This window comes from Indicator indicator, chromosome 4, assembly GCF_027791375.1.
Source record: "Indicator indicator isolate 239-I01 chromosome 4, UM_Iind_1.1, whole genome shotgun sequence".
In the NCBI taxonomy this organism is placed as follows: domain Eukaryota; kingdom Metazoa; phylum Chordata; class Aves; order Piciformes; family Indicatoridae; genus Indicator; species Indicator indicator.
This window is the reverse complement of record NC_072013.1, coordinates 19,340,035-19,357,177: the sequence shown is the minus strand read 5'-3', so window position 1 is coordinate 19,357,177 and position 17,143 is coordinate 19,340,035. Positions and strand designations below refer to the sequence as shown.

Here is a 17,143-nt window from a genome sequence, read left to right as displayed (position 1 = left end):
AAGACAAATACCCCAAACCCAAACAAACCAGGCTTTGTAAGCAGATCAGTAGTTCTAGTGCAAGGTGAAGAAGTGGCTTGTTTTTAATAAGTGTGCTAGATAGACTCCTTCAGAAATGATGACTTTATGTGAAATGTTCTAGGAATATTTCATGACCAGGTTACCGTACATTTTTTTTACTTTTTTTTTTTTTTTTTTACTGCAACATGTGCAATTCACTTCATGTCCTTGTGCACTTTTTTATTTTTTATTTTGTTTGTATGAAAGCTTTTTCATTTACCTCTCCCTCCCCATTATTTATAAACACTATTGTGGTTTTAATAGTTTAAAATCTCATTGTTCCAGAAAACAGCAGCTCTCAAATGTCATGTTTCCATCTTTCAAACAAAGTATGAATAAACAAGTAGATTCTGATGGGCTATCAGATGTCCTGAATAGCAACATTGAACAACCAAGCACATAGACATCCAGGAAAAGTCTGAACTAATGAAATCTTGAACAATTAATAATTTTTATGTTAATCTCAGGGATGAGAGAAGAGTAAGTATTGCTAGAGAGGAGACAGAGTTGCTATTCTTTCAAAACCTTTTGGAAAGTCTCACACATCCCCATTCAGTGATTCTGAATATACTTAACAATTGTCTTCTGTTCATTTGTGTTTTACTTCACGGCTGCTCCAGTTCAGAGCTACAGCACAGGCCACCGCCTGCCCTGGCCTGGGGAGGGTAGTTCCATGTCACAAAAGATTTTAAGGATTTTTTTTGAAGTTACATGAGCTTAAATCTGAGGGTAGGTGCATAAATACCTGTGTGTCAGAGGTAATTTGGAATGATCTGGTTCAGTCCTTCATCATAACTTTAAAAAAAATGCTATTGTACAACATGGAAAACATACAGCAACATATATTTAAATAAGAAACAGTTTAAACAAAGAAAAATAAAGAATTTAATATCCAAAAGGTAGAAACTTAATTTTAACTCTCTTCTTTCTCTGGATTTCTTCAGAAATAAAATTCCTACAGAGGCTATCCACTTTGCCAAGTATTTTAATTTTGATAGAAATACATATTCTGCTGCGATACCCAGCACTAACAAATGTCTTTTCTGGCCTCATGCGGGAACTCTTGTCCACAGCAGTCACTGCAATACCTATGGTTCATTCCATGACCTGTTCTGGTCACTCAGAAAAAATCCAGGTCAGTGCTAAGAAGGCTGCTTTGCACTGATAACAGAGACTGAGACAGAGTTCAGCATTTAGCTTCATCTGGATTACAACAGTGTCACAGAGATATTGATGTGACAAAGCATCCCTGTTCCCATCTCAAAAATTCCTTGCCGACAGCTCTGCAAAGGAAAAGCCAGAGTTCTCCTCCCATTTTCTTAAATGGGGTTACTGCCTCTGGTTTCTGTTAAGAGTTTCCTTGTGGATTTTTTTCTTTTCTTTTTTCTACAGACAAAAAGGGAAATACATCGAAGTATATTCATATTTTCACTTCTGGATCAAGAGCTATTCTGATATCTTGAAGCCTTAGCTCATCTCTTTTTCACATTGCATCCTGCATGTTATTGTAGGTATGTGCTACCAAAGCCACTTCCTGCTCACTCTCATATCAGAGTAATCTATACTGGCTTGATACAACATTAAGTGCTGGTATCAGAGGGAAAGCAATAAAAGCCATCTCCATTTCTACTTTTGGTCTGCTAGACTAACACATTACAACCAGTTGTACTGTGAGGTTTGGGGAAAGAATGAACTACTTTTTAGCCCGAGAGTAGTTCATATCCTACTGAAAGTTGCAACCTGGTTATATAGCACCAAGTCCTATCAGGAGATCCAAAATGATAACCTACTATTGCTTGAAATATTTTTTCATGGTTGCAATACACTCAAAAGAAGTGTTTCCTGGCTTTCCCCTTATGGAGATACCCAAAGTCATAGCTGCACTAGCTAGAGACCAAGCCAATCAAGGTCCCTTTTTATTGAATCCTAGAAGTCTCCATTATCTTCAGTGAAGCAGGTTTAGTTTATTCAAGTATAACTGAATAGAGACATAGGCCTGCAATATTAAACCTTTCAGGTTCCATGTTATCTGCTTTAGAACCACTTTCTTTATGGGATTACGAGAAATATAACTTTTTTAAAAATCCCCTATTAACTTTTCTAACATCAATTTGTTAAAAATAATTGGGAACAACCAGGTCTTGTGTTAACATCTTAAAATCAGGCAAAATGAAGTCTGTGAGCCAGGAATCAGCACGCTACTTTTTTCTTCTACCAAATTTTATGGTTTTGTACTGGACTAATGCAATTTTTCCTTTGTTCTGCTGATACAAAACAATTCTTGATGTGGAAATTCATTCTGCTTCCATCTGCACCAACTTAACACTAGGTAATTTCCCAGCCCTAGAGGAATTTACTTCTGATTTACACCATTCCCACCAGTTGCAAATCAAACCTGTGTCTACCCAGTGGGGCAAAAATAAACAGAGTGCATCTGCAGAATCACCAAAATAAAATTATCTCCTTTTTCCCTTATTTTTTTCTCTTAATTGTCTCAGTATTTACATACAAAAAGAACTTAAATCCAACCACAAATGCAGTTTCTACATTAAATAATGTCCTTCCAGTCTCTTGCACAGAAAAGGAAGTGACCTGAATATCTTAACTTCTCTGGAATTACTTTAAAGTACAAAAACTCTTTGAATGGGTTTAATTCATTTCATTTTGCTGCCACTGCTGCAGGGCAACTCCGGAAAGATGTTCCCACATGGAGGAGGTCTCCTAGGTGTTACAAGTGCAGCTATGAATGGCTCACAGCCCCACTCACCATGGCTCAGACAATGCCCATCAATGACAGAGCCTTGGTTTGCCTCATGCTCCATGCCACTGGCTTCATAAGACTTATTCCCAGTTTACACCATGTACTGAGAGGAGAGTGGAGCTCGAGTTGCTTCACAGCAGTTACTAATTCACTCCAGTTGTCCACGAGGAAGAGGGTGAGATTGCTGGCCTCCTTCCCCCTGACACTCCATGCTGCAGCAGCTCATTCCTGGTGCCTGACCAGGCGTTTCGATCTACTCTCAGGAGCTGTTGTGTCCAGCGTGCCTCCAACAGCCCCTTAGCTAAAGATAGCTGAAAACATTGAAGATTGGTGGGGCAACAGTGGGCTTAGTGGGGATGGGTTTCAAAACCACAGGTCGGTAGAGTTTCTGCCCCATGCCATCAGCCTCCTTACAGAAGTGCGGCATCTCCACGGGCAGCGTGGCTGCACTCTTCCTCCATAGACCCAGCCCTTGGAAGGGTGAGGGGGGAAGTGCACCTGGGGGCTGATACATCCCTGGCCCAGGGCAGGGGAAGGGGCAGCAGGTCCATGCACCCACCTGGCCTGAGAGGACCCCAGCAGGGTCCTTCTCCCCAGCATGTGGGGCAGGCTCAGGGGAGCACTCTGGGCCAGCAGCATCTGGGCTCTGTTTGCTTTTCTTCCCCTCATAGGAAGGAGGGTCTCTGGGGGCTGGGGGCCTCTCAGGGCCAGAGGGAAAGGCCCTAGTTGGCAGGCTCTGGGCTGGCCTTGGCTCTTCCCAGAAGGAGGCAGGGAGCTGTCGCTTCCTCATGGGCACCTGGTCTGGCCTGTTGGCCTCTGGGTTTTGCTCCTGCAAAACACGTTCCCCAGTGAGGCTTTCCTCTGTCTCAGCTGTCTGCAGCATCTTCTCAGTAGCAGCCCCACCATGGGAACTGAAGTCAGGTGTCTCAGGCTGGGACCCACGGCCCCGGTCCTCTACCCCCCGGCGCCAGCCACACTCAGGGGGTTTGCTGGGATGGCACCGCGGAATCCGAGAGTATTTCTGAGAAAACCGCTTGAGCTGCTTTTGCAAGTATTTTCTGTGGTCAACAGACCGGCGACAAGGAGCTGATTTATCCAGAGCCGCTTTGATATCACTGGAGGCCAGGTTGACAAAGTTCAGTAGCGTTTTTACCTCGCTGTCTGATGCCATCTCACTGGATGTGCTGTGCAGAGCTTCCCATTAAAAGTTTATAATCCACCTTTGGATAAACCTCGGCAAACCTGCGAAACAATAGACAGACTAAAGAGCGAGAAACCTCAGTTCATATAGCACCAAGCAAATGGAGGGTAGAGAGGACACGACATGTCAGGGCGGTTCTCAACCACACAAACAAGTTTTCCATCCGCTTGCCTCTGTGCTGGCAAACTCCCGGTGCAACTGCCCTACACCGCTGCCTACAGCTCACTGCCCTACACTGCTGCCCCACAGGCACCAGCACATGGACTGGCTGGCGAATGTCGGCTAGCCTGGTGCCTAATCTTGTTAGTGCCTAGGTGGAAAGAAGCCGGGGCGGCCGCTCCCGCCCCCCCTGTAAGCAAGCGCTGATACTCACCCAGCGCAGGATGGCTTTTCTCACCGGTGCTGGCGGCTGCGGCGTCGCTGCGGAGAAGAGCCCCTTCCCCGCTAATCTTGTTAAGCAGGTTACACACCGCCAGCCTCAGCGGAGGCAGCCAGAGCCCGCCAGTGTTTGGACGCAGTTTAGCAAGCACTTGAGTAAGCTGAATGAATATCGACTCCAGCGAGTTCGGGGCTCTCCCAGGCCAATCAGAAGCCACTTTGCCAAATACAAAGCATCCCAATCAGGCATCAGCCTCCCCTCCTCACATTCTTTGCCATCACAAATTATCACCATGGGGACAGCCACAGAAAGACAGCTAATAAATACAATCATTTCTCCACAATTTCTACCATTCTCACTATCCTCTTCACCCTTATCAAGGCCCTTCTTTTAAAAAACGACACAATCCAAAGTGAAAATTCTGAGGATGAGTTAGTAAAATTTGGACAACCTTTTCTCTGCACTCACTTCTAGGGGCTGACACTAACCATGCTTCATTGGCACAGGACAATGTAATACAGGGAACTAGGCTAGCCTACTTTTAACTGTTCCCCATCAGAGCCTTTTTTTTTTTTTTTTAAACGGGAGGATGATGTCAGAAAAAGGTAGGAAAGGAACAAATCTCTAAAGAGATGTGCAGATATCCATGGAAAGGGAGCTTGAGCGCTCAAGAATCTTGTCTTTATGTTTGCCCCCTCAATTGAGTTACACAAAAGCTGAATTACCCATTCAAACTACCCGGACAAAAGGATGGAGTTGGATAGTACTCTTGCATCTGTAGTCAAACAGTTAGAGACTTAAATCGAGTCGTCATGATGGAGAAAGAGTTAGACAAAGCCCATAGAATTGCCATCAGCAAACATTTTCCTGTGTCATATTAGTGGGTCTCCATGACTCCCCCTGGCCTGGAAACAATAGCACAAGTTTGCACACTCGACTACTGTCACCCTGCCAACGCTGGCAAGGAGCAGAAACAGGACAATCCTTTAAGGGGAAAGCATGCCCACTGCAGGGAAGGTAAGAAGAGAGGGAAGAAAAGGCGTGTGAAATGCTAATTGAGCTGCTTCCTTTACTGATCCAGAGTTACGCTAGCCCTCCGCCTTCTCACAGACTTGTCCCTAAGGGGTGGCAATAACTTAATAGCATGGTAAAACTGAGAGCTGGAGGGAAAGGAGAGCAGAAGGGATGCCCTTGGTGTGCACTGGACACATTGATGACACAGAGTTGGTGCTGTCCTGTGTGCCAGCCTAGGGTCTGCTGCCTCCCCCTCTCCAGCCTGCAGCACCCAGGGGATGGGAAGAGTGGTGAGTGGGACAGAACACATGCAACCACCTTCAGAGACATTGTGCCAGTTCTGGACCAAGCACATGCATGCCCTGGGAAAAGAAGGACTGAAGTCCAAGACATTTTGCAAGTAAAATCTACCTAACTGATGTGAAGCATCAAAGGCCTGAGCACTTGAAAATAGCCACATTTTACAGGTATTTTGTCATATTTCTAGTATTCTGATTTTCCTCAGAGGAGAAGATCTAGACTGATACATTATATTGAACTCTGGGCAGAGGCCACAGGCTCTTCAGTGTCCTTGCACTGCTGCATTCAGTGCTGTCATGCCTGTTCATACAGTTTCTAACAGTCTGGCCTGAGCCATATATGCTGGATCTCAGGCTCATGTGTTACAGGTGTAGGGAGACACCAGGCATAGGACACCCTGCAGCAGAATGTACTGCAGAGCCTTTGACACCATGGTAGGCTGTAACACAGTGGCTGATTTGCCACTGCAGACATGCCTCTGCCCGGCTAGTTTTGTTTCAGAAGCTCTTCATTTGCCTATGAGAACTGAGGCAGCTAGTCCTGACTGCATCCTCTATCATCTGCCTCATGTCAGCCTCAGAATCTCTGTGCAATCTTCTCCTTTTGGGGGGGTGGGTAAGATGTCAATTTCCAGTGATCTGCTTGTCCATCTCTTTTGAGATATGCTACCCACAGCCTAGCTTCTCTGTCCTGCCACAGATCCTTCTGTGCAGCTGAAGCTATAGGGAAAAGTTTTGTCTAGCTCATTGAATGAGATGCCCACCAAGGGATCACATCTCTGTGGGAACAAACTGCCTCCTGTCCTTGAGCTTTTGAACCCAACCTGGACACCATATTGCACAGTGCAATACCCCAGCAGAGTCAGTTCATTGCCCAAGGGGGTGAAAAGGAGTGATAGAAAGACAAGGGACAGGTGCCTGGGAGCAAAAGATTGTCTCAAGATGTTAATGAACTGTGTCCTCAGAGGCCTGGGAAACTCATGCTGTGTATTGTGAGACCCTGTATCCAATCACAGGAGCTCAAGACCCCTGTGCTGTGCTCTGAGACTGGGAGCTAGTGGATCAGTTAGATTGAGGAGGGTGGATATGGCTTGTCTGTTTACCAGGGAATAAGGGAAACCTGGCATCTATCCAACACACCCACTACAGAAGCCCTCTCCGAGCTCCAGATTCCAGCTGTGATTGTCCCCTCCTAGAAGGATACTTGCCCAGGACATGGCTCCTTGGGTACCACATGGCAGAAGTGAGGGGCTCCCTATGCCTCACTGTGCTCTCTGCTCCAGCATCCCATTTCCCTGCAGCTGGGTAACGGTGGGGAGTCAGAGGAGAATGAAGTGGTGAGCAGAATTTAAAAACCAGTGCAACCCACCCCTTCAAGGTCAGACTCAGGTTGAGCTGCACAGGGTTTTCTCTAAGAGGCCACCGGAGCCCTTTTGTTCCTCACTGCTCTCACCATGTTCATCCCAATGTACATGTGAAAGGAACAATTAACAATAGGGCACTCTTCTCCTAGGATCCAATGCACTTTGAAGTGTCCACCAACCAAAGGCTTGAGAATGATACATCATTTTCCACTGTGAACATGTCAAAGTGTTACAGCAATTGAAAAAATGTCTCCACATGCCTTCCCAGCATGCAGACAGGGACCAGCTGGACAGCCACTTCATATCCGACATGTCACCCCCTGACAGATATCTTCTTGGGAATTTTTGGTACAAAAAGTTTTCTAACTCCCTTGATTTTTTTTTATTTTATTTTTTTTCCTTTTTTTATTTTTTTTCCTTTTTTTTTTTTTTTAAGACGGCACAAAAAGGGTTAGGGTTAGGGATAGGCTTAGGCTTAAAATTAGAATTAGGGTGAGGGTTAGGGTTAAGGATTAGGGTTAGTGTTAGGGTTAGAGTTAGGGGTTAGAGTTAGGGTTAGGGTTATGTTTAGGTTTAGTGTTAAGAGTTAGAATTAGGGTTAGGGTTACTTCTGCATTTCCTTATCAGGGAGCATGCTTTTGTCTTACAGCCCTCTCAGTGCTACAACTGCAGTCGACCAGCCCTTGAGCAGTGTTGCCTTGAGGTGTCCCTCTGCAGTGTTTCATCAGGAATCTGCATTTGAACCACTCTTTTGCAAGGCACTTTTGTGGGCTATGCTACAACATAGACCTTTTTCCTGCGTCTCTCCTTGCACTTCCAGATGTGGCATCTGCCCACTGGTGCTGCTGAAATACCTTATGGAATGCAGAGCACGGCAAGAGCTTTGGTTTGCCTAGTGGGTAGGCATCACCTGCAGACCTGGGGGTGACTCAGCTCAGCACAGGAGGAGGTCAGATGTGTTGAGCTATGCTTAAAGCAGCTTTTCTATCCTGTTTAACGGTGAGCAAGGTGGTGTTTGAGCAAGAAGGGTGTCTTTGATCTCTTTACCCTTCTCACATTAACAGATGATGGGGGCTGTAATATACCATGTTTCTGTAACATTGCAGTTCTAGCTCAGACTTTGTGTAGCACAAATAACCTTTTACTTGTTTGAGGTACTTTGTACACAACATTGATACAGAGAATAAAAACTACCCCAACTACAACTTCTGTTTCTCTCTGTTGCGAAACAAAATTAGAAAACCAAAACTATTTCCTTCTAACTTACAATGACAGATAGAAAGAGCTGATCAACTACATCCCCAATCTTGGACCAGATCTTCAAACTTTCCTGGTGGTCTGCAATACTGGAGCTCTTCTGTACAGCTGTGCAGCTAGATGGCTATCCAAGTGTACCTTCTAGAAGGATGCTAGCATGAAGATTCAGTGTGGACTGAATTATCCACTCAGAAGTCCTAACAATAACTCAAGAGGCCTTTAAATCTCCTCTATGCTGTTTGTTGTCTTGATTCATAATTTCAGTGCTATTCATACTTTGGAAAACTCAGGCTCCTTTGCTGTAAGCAGCAGTTGGTGAAGGAAGTAGCACCAGCTTGTACCAAGGTCAGTGTAATTCCTCCACTGCAGTTTTGGAAATGTCCTTCTCTAAAGTTGTCCTCATGCTTCAGAACAGGAAAGGTGTCAAAGGGGCTGCAGCTGCTGTGGGTCACCCCAGGAACCATTAGAAAGGCTGCTGGGAAATGAGTGCCAAAAAATGTGAATGGCACACTGCACTTGCTGAGCAACCTGCAAACAAGGAGCCTTGTAGGGACAGCTATTCTGCAAGGTGGGTAGATGAAGAACCTTCCCTGAGAGATGCAGTGGTTATCACATGAAGAGGAGAAAAAGGTGCTTCTCTCTGCAGTCCTGGCTACTGTCATCCTCACTCCCTGACAGTGCCCAAATATGTGTCCCCCCTTACAATGAGCACCTCAGAGCTCAGCCGGTATGCCAGGGTCTGCCTCTCAGTGGGATGCATTTGATTCACAGGCTGTGCTAACACAGGGGCTTGGCCATCAGCTAGGGAAAACGCCTGCCTGCTGCGTCCTTTCTCTCCAGGGAAGAGCCACTTCCATCCGAGGAGGAAAGCGACACTTCTGTCCGTGTGCCTCTCACGGGTGCACGTTACTCGAACCACGAGCCGGACGGCTGGAGGGAGGAGCACACATGTCCCGATAAACTAGCGCCGAGTGCGGGCCTGGATCCCGGCGTTTCGGGAAAAGAATACAGGCACTGACTCCCAGCATGGTTTCACATCGATATCCACAGGCCAGCGGTGTCGGCATGGCCGCTGTGCTCCTGCGGAGCGTCAGCAGGCTGGGGCTGCCGGTGAGGCCGTGCCGTGGCGCGGCGCAGCCACTAGAGTGCGCTGCGGAACGCGGCTGGAGCCGGGCCGGGGCGGGCCGGGGCTCGAGGCGTGCGCTGGTAGTTTCCCCGGCCCTGCCCGGGCTCCGGCAGCCGCCCAGGAAGAGCCATTTGATCCGCCAGTGTCAGGGGTTTGGTTGTTATTTATAGCAAATCTAGTGGGGAAAACTCCCTTACTGGCTTCACACTTTTTACACCGTGGTGCCGAGTGCGTTTGGGAGCACTCAGTACTGCTTCTGAAACGATACGCGGTAGGAGAAGCCATGGCAAGCAAACATCCGTCTCGTGTTGGGGAGTCTTTTGTCAAGCTAAAGGTTCAAAGATGCCTGAGCAGCCTCAAAGCTCCCTCAGTTCAGTGGTGTCTGAATGTGCTCAGCACCTTCCAGGTGCTCAAGTTCAGATCTTCAGGATCAATCGTGCATTTATAAAGCATCAGGAACAGTTCCAGGGGAAAATGGTATTGCAGTGCATACTGAACAAATCACAAAGCCAACATAAATGAAAGTATCGGTGATCAGAATCGACCTCTGCTAGAGACTGAGTGTTTTCTACAACAGTTTTGGGCTTGTTACTCCCACTGAAGCCGAATTTGAACTGGGTATGGATTTCTGTAGGTTCCAAATTAGGTTCATTCATGATTGTTCTGTTAGAAACACAAGACCTGGGCACTTGGATCAAATTAGCATTCTGCTATTCCTGAATATCACAGTATTTATATCCACTGGAATCCTGTATGTGGGTATTGATGGGAGACAGCTGCGTTTGGTATGTGCTTCTGCAGAGTGTAAAGGACCTAGACCAGGAGACCAACACACTGAAGAAGGAAAAAAAATTAAAAAGAACACTTACTGGCGTTACTACAGCCTCCTCAACCACCTATTGCAGAGAGAATGCTAATAAAGAAACAAAACAAATATTTTTTTTTTGTGGCATATAGCAATAATAAGATACCATCCAAGTTAGGTGACCAAACTAGTATTTGCACATCTGATGCCGTGACTATCATCTCCCAGTGGATCTAGTAGACACTGAAGTCTGTTACTGTTGCACAGAATAGATCTGTGTATCAAGCTGCCAGGCGCATGCAGAGCTCCACATGAGAGGCAGTGGTACTGGGGAGCCTGGTCTGATCCAGCATGGGACCAGAGAAATTAATCCAGATAGACGATGCTCTAAAGTAGCGCTTCACTCACAAAATTCTATAATCCGTGACTCATGGTGAATGAGAAGTGTTTGTAGTTATTTCTAATAGTAGCTTAAGTGCCTATTACTTGCAGTATGATTTGCACCTTAGCAACGAAATCTAATAGGCTTTTATATCTCAGGGGGCTTTTATATCTGAGGAGGCTTTATACCTAAGATAATTAGAATTTTTATTATTTTCTTCATGAAATACGTTGTAGAGCTGGGCTGCGAGAACAGCAGAGAGTGGTACAAATGATACTTTGGCTCAGCTTTGGCAATCCTCAACTTAGCAATTGCTGTTTGCAGAAGGATGACAAAAAGTAAATGAGAGACCAGTGGCTTACCAGTTTGCCATCCTGGCTGAAGAAAAGCTCTGCATCTGCTTATCAGAACAAGATCTGCCTTGAGAGTAAATGGGAAAAGGAAGAGTCAAAACACAGCTTGTTATCCTGTTAGGTGCATCCTTTCCACCCACAAGAAGAAATACAGTAATGTATGTGTGTTGTTGTAGATCCCATTTCAGGGTTACACATAAGCACAAGCTTCTGTGCAAGTACACAGAGGTCAACACAGACTTACTCAAATGGCATCTACTAAATTAACACTTGATTAGAGTTCCCTCTATTCCCCTCTTTTTGGACCAAAGTTCTCAGAAAGACATTACTGCACTGTGTTACATGCTCAACAGAATGCTATTTACAACAGCCAGGTGTGCAATGCAATATATTTAGAACAGTTCTCCAGCTGTAACTGATAGAATTTAAATTTTGAATATTGAAGGAGTCCACAATCTGAAAGCTTAACCCAGGTGTACAGGGCCCTCCTTTTAGGGGTTAGATGCAAAAGGTTAACCACTTTCATATAAACAAGTCTTTACACCTGCATTATTCCCAGAGCTGGAGCTTTGATGGCAAGGTGGAACATCTTTGTTTGAAGAGAAATGCACTCAGCCTCTGGAAAGTAGATCCTCTTGGATAAATTGAGCTGCATAAAACCATGAGGAGATGGCATTCAAGTGTGCTAAATGAGCTCAAGTACAAAATTGCTGAGCTACCAATGCAGAACTTACACCAGTCTCCACCCCAGGGAACCAATGTGAGTAATGTGATAGGTAGCTGTATGAACAGCAGAGTAAATAAAGCAACGTTTCCTCTGGACTGGAGACATATTTATCAGTGCAGTGCCCCAAGGGCTTATGCTGGGATTGGTGCTGTTCACCATCTCTGTATGTGGCATGTCAAAGCAGGCAAATACTGGCAAAGTTTGCAGATGATATAAAATTATTCATAGTAATCAAAGCTAAAGCTGACTGTTGCAGAAGGAGCTTATAATACTAACTGACAGTTAAGTGCCAGATGAAATTCAGTATTGACAAGTGCAAAGTAAGGCACTTAGGGAAAAAAATAACTCTACTTCTACATCTGCAGTGATGGGCTCTAGATAGCAACACTCAAGAAAGATCCTGGATAACTGAAATTAAGGTATGAGGTTTCTGAAAACATCACTTATTGCCCTGCAGCAGTCAAAAGGCAAACTGAATAGTAGAAATTGCTGAATGAGAGAACACAATAAAATAGAACAGAAAACAGTATTAGATCGCTGAGATAACTTTCGAAAAGATGTGGAACAGGTAGCAAAAAATAGTCAGAGTTTTGGAACAGTTTCTTTTTGAGGAGAGACTAAATTAGAGCTTTTCAGCTTGGAAAGAAAACTACCTGAGGGAGTTGATGTAAGTGTATAAAATCACCAACGGCAGGGAGAAGGTATGGAGGCCAAGGTTAATCTGTGTTTCTCCAATGCAAGAATTAGGGGTAACAAATTGAGTTATTATACAGTAGGTTTAATCCATAGGGAAGGAATATTTTACATTATTTCAGGTTTGATAGGGCTCTGAGCAACCTGATCTACTTAGAGATGTCCCTGCTTACTGCAGGTGGGTTAGACCTTAAGAGGTCCCTTCCAACCCAATGTATTCTATGATTCTATTGAATTGTGACACTTGTTGCCAAAGTATAAATGAGTTTTCAAAAGATGTAGATAAAATCATGCCATATAGGACCATTATTAAGTTGAAAAATCCACCTTCAACTTGTAGCTCAGGGACTCCTGAAACTGCTGATTGTCAAAAGCCTGAAGAGGATCACTGCCAGATACAGATCACTGTATACCTCCACTGTTTATGTCCTTCCTTAAATATCCATATAAGCAGTCATAGGAGATTGGATGCTGGACTAGCGATACCTTTCACCTCATTCACCAGAGCATTTGTTATCTGAAGGAATAGGAAAAAACATCCTAGGGATGATTGTGCAGTGTGAGACAAGGAAAGGGTGTATTGGAACTGTGTGAAAAACAAAGTTTCGTTTGCTCCCACCTACTGAGTTTGTTTGGGGCTGTTCTGCATTCATAGAAATTTTGTTTTGATACTCATGAAAGGAAGCCTGCAACTCAGAAAGATTTACTTATGATGCTTTTTTAGAACAAACATGAAGTTGCTCTAAGGGGCGCTATCACAATTCAAAGCGTCATCCATCATGAAAAAACGCATTATTTTTTGCAAGACATTTTTGTTTGCTGTGGCATTGTGATGTCAGTCACGGGATCATTATTTACACCAGAATATAGAGTACTGAGGCTATCAAAACAAAAGCCTCAGGTGAGTTCTGAAATTAACGACATGCCTACTTACCTCCGAAGCCTCTCTCCAGTGTGGGTGGAAGTCAGGTTGACCCTTCACTTCGGTACACATGAGTATGCTTACGCTTGCAGATTTGGGGTCTGGGAGAAAATACAAGCCAGACAGAGAGACATAAAACTACATTCTTTTTTGTTTGCTGCTTTGCAGACCCCATCAAGTGTTCCAATGTGCTGCATCCAGGACTGACTATGGGGTCTATAGCTTAAACAAAATAGGCAAGTGTTGAGGGCAGCATACCACTGGCAGCAGTCACATGTGGGCCTAGTGGCAGGAGCAGCCAAGCTTCATGTTTGTGGGGCAACACAAATTCAATTTTGCTCAGCTTGCTGCTGAGTCTTGAGCTTCTCTGCCTGGCTTATAAAGAGAGGGGCACGTTCCCATTGGAGCTAGACAGCACAGAGATTGGGCTGTTTCTGCTGTCCCATTTTATCCACATAGATATCATGACTTCATTTGAGAGAACACATCTGATACATAGACAAAAGCCAAAGATTTTGAGATTTCCCAGGAGGGAGGCAAGTACTTATCCTAACCCCCATGAGCCTTCACAGGTACTGCAGTGAAGTGTTTGGTAGGAAAATTAGTTCCTTTCTGCTCCAAACTACTCAGTTAAATGCAGTAGGACTGATCTGTACTGTGCATTCCTTAACTGAGTTACAATTTATAATCCTCCCTGGAACAGAACATTTACATTTCACTGACCTAGTTGAAAAAATGCATTAATTTTAATTTATGTAAAATTTTTCCAAAAGAAGAGTGAGAGGAGAGAGGCAATGTCTTATTTGCAGTGCTTGCCTGCTTGGAGCTAGAAGTGAAGTCCAACTTTTAAATCAGGATCTTTGAAAATGCTGAAGCGCTTCAATGGGTGGCTTGTTCATATAAATCCAGATACAGTTTTATTGCCTCCCATTTTAGCTCATGGGCATGAATAAAAAAAATGTGCCATCAACCAGTCTCCTCTCCACTGAGGGGTGCCTCTCCTCCACTAGGGACCCTGGGGCAATGAAGCACATGAGACAGTTTAACAAAAGAGAAAAAGCATAGAATTCACACAGACAGCTCATTTCAACTCCCCCTGTTGCACATCTCTGGAGAACTTCAGCATTGAGGAAGGAGGTTAATGGTGCACCTTCCTACATCTGCTGACCTGAAGAGCTCAGAAAGCATGGTTAGACCACAGTCTAGCTCCAGTGCTGCAGTGCCCACAAAGGAAAAATGGCCAGTAACATTTGTGAGAATTGGTTGTGTAGCCCAGAGTTTGGCTGTAGGGTCACTGCACCTATCTCAGTAAATAAACCACCACAGGTGCATTTACAAAAGGGACTGAGTGGAGGGTGGGTTTGTATTGCTTCAGCATGGAAAAACAGATGGAAAGATGGCTCACGTTTGAAATCCCTTTAGTAAGAATTATCTTGTGGGGAGTCCATGCCAGCAATATTGTTGCTACTCCAGGCAGCTAGCCCTGTTTCCACATGGGAAGTTGTCAGGGCAAAGAAGTGGTAGGAGCCATCATTATTTGCTCAGCAGGCTTTTTGGCTGCTACGAACATTACTGCAGCCAGTGGGAAATAAAGCAAATTGAGGAGCTTTTCATACTAAAGCAGGTTAGGATCAGAGGAGCACAATGATGTCTAGGTATTTTTTTTCCTTCCTTTCTTAACTACTGCAGAGAGAGTAAATTTGGGGCAGGTGAGTGTGGGATCCTTTATGTGTGGAGACTCCAGCCCAGTCTGCCTTATGCTGGCAGCACAGATGTGGCCAAGGGGACTCCTCTTTCCCTGCCTGAAGCAGGAGGTGTGAACCTGAGCAATGCCACAGCTGCCCACAAAAGCCTGTATGCAACCTGAGGGAGCAACTCAGAAATCCACCAATCTAGGAAGATGTTTGGATTCAGACTCTGCCATGAGCCCTGCTCCTATAGCAGAAACATCAAACATAGCCTATGCTCAAGCAGGGCTGCTGCACACCATGCAGTCCTTGACAAAAGTTGTCGTGTAACACAAGAACCAGAACACGAGTAAGGAAGAGAAACAATAATAGAAATAGTTGTATGTGTACAGCACCTATGTGACCATTACGTCTCCCTACCGTGGAGTACTTCTGGTGCTTTCTGTGGTTCAAAATCATTTCTGCTAGAGCTCCAGGAATGACAAAAACTTCCCTTATAGGTTCAAGGGTCTGTGTCTAATGAAGATATCCCAACGGTTACTGATATGTAAGGGCAAGAGCCATTATGCTTTTTGGAGGGCACTGCCCACCTGACATGGTATTTTTTTCTTGGTTGCTGGTATCTTTAGCTTACAGTAAAGCTCATTTCAGATGGAAAGCACTGTAGATGTTTTGCACATTACCAGTGGAAATGAGATGGTGTGTCCTCAGTAAGGTTATCTCCATCTGTTTAAGGACACGTTCGTATTGCTAAAGAAGGGCAATCCCTACACTAGACTGCAGCTGCTCAGAAAGATGTAGTATTGTAAAATGCAGTGCAGACAGTGATTTGTGACAGTAGAGAAATTCATCTTTTTTCCTGGCCAAAAAGCAGTAATTTTGCACTCCACCTTGTACAATATTTAAAAAAAAAAAAAAAAAAAAAGCTATTATGGAAAGTAACCTTTCCCTGTTCTCTAATAAATGGATAGCAAGAACATCAGGGGTACAAATGTCAGACAGATATAAATAATGAAAGGCAAGGAACACAGGAGGAATAATGTCCAGAAAAATAAGTACCGAGAACATTTCCAAAGATACATTTGGCAATAAAACAAGGTAGCTGGACTTTGACAGTCTTTAAAGAACATTTTGAGAGAGAGAAATGGCTATTCAATGGTACAGCTTTCACTAAAAAGATAGAATAAATAAATAAGTGGTATCAGTGAACAATGTTCCTCTTTCTGTGCAAATGAAGATGTGGAGGACTCTGGCAGGACAGAGAGGATTTTATCAACCATGCTTCCGGGTATGGAATTGTTGAGAACAGACCAGAGTTGAGTAGCCAAGGCTTGGCAAAAGAAATGTTCTTCCAGCAGAGTCTTTCTTTTCCATGGAATTTCTCATGATCTTCAGAAATTTGATCTACTCGTTGTTTGTAAGGATTTACTATTATTAATCTAGTTTGTTTCCAGAATCAACACGTTACAGGCTGTCAGTCTACTATGTCACTCTAAGAGGAAAGCTGACAAAAGGGTTTATGACAGAGAAGACTGTTCCAAGATTATGAACACACCTGGTATTTTGTGAAACCCAGTGGCCATCTTATCCAGATAAGTGCCAAGAATACTGACACAGATATGTGAGTGTCCCACCTCTGTCAGGTAGGATTGCTTCAAATAGCTGTGGAACACCGTGCCACCAGACTGTGTTCTCTGCTCAGGGGTTTCTACCAGTGCAAGGACCTTGGCAAACCAAACTGGAAATGCTGCTAAGTGTATTTTGAAAGAAGAAGAGATGGATCTATCAGGAGTCTTCAAAGGCTTATTATATCAGATTAATCTGTCTACTGTGATCTCATAACATCTAGGAGCAAACCTGGCCCTGAACAATTTTTGTTGTTTGACTTTTGTGTGCCATGTTTAGAACAGCCTTGGTTGAATATTACCAAGGATTTCTGGCATGGTTGCCTCACTGGCTTAATGCATCTGCATTAAGCCCTTCTTTCTCTTCTCACTGTTACTTTATTTTCTATTTCTGCAAGCACACTGGTCAGAAAGTCCTTGAGAATAAAACAAGGATTCTTTTCTCTCTAAGGATTAGCCACTAATTATCCAGTTATGATTTCCTGGA

General features: G+C 44.3%; 1 protein-coding gene across 1 annotated transcript; it reads right to left on the bottom strand.

Annotated features, from left to right (window-relative positions):
- Window positions 1-3,122: 3,122 nt before the first annotated feature.
- Window positions 3,123-3,992, bottom strand: FAM181A (family with sequence similarity 181 member A). Its single transcript, XM_054400740.1, has one exon. The coding sequence runs from the start codon at window positions 3,990-3,992 to the stop codon at window positions 3,123-3,125; it is 870 nt and encodes a 289-aa protein (XP_054256715.1).
- Window positions 3,993-17,143: the final 13,151 nt, after the last annotated feature.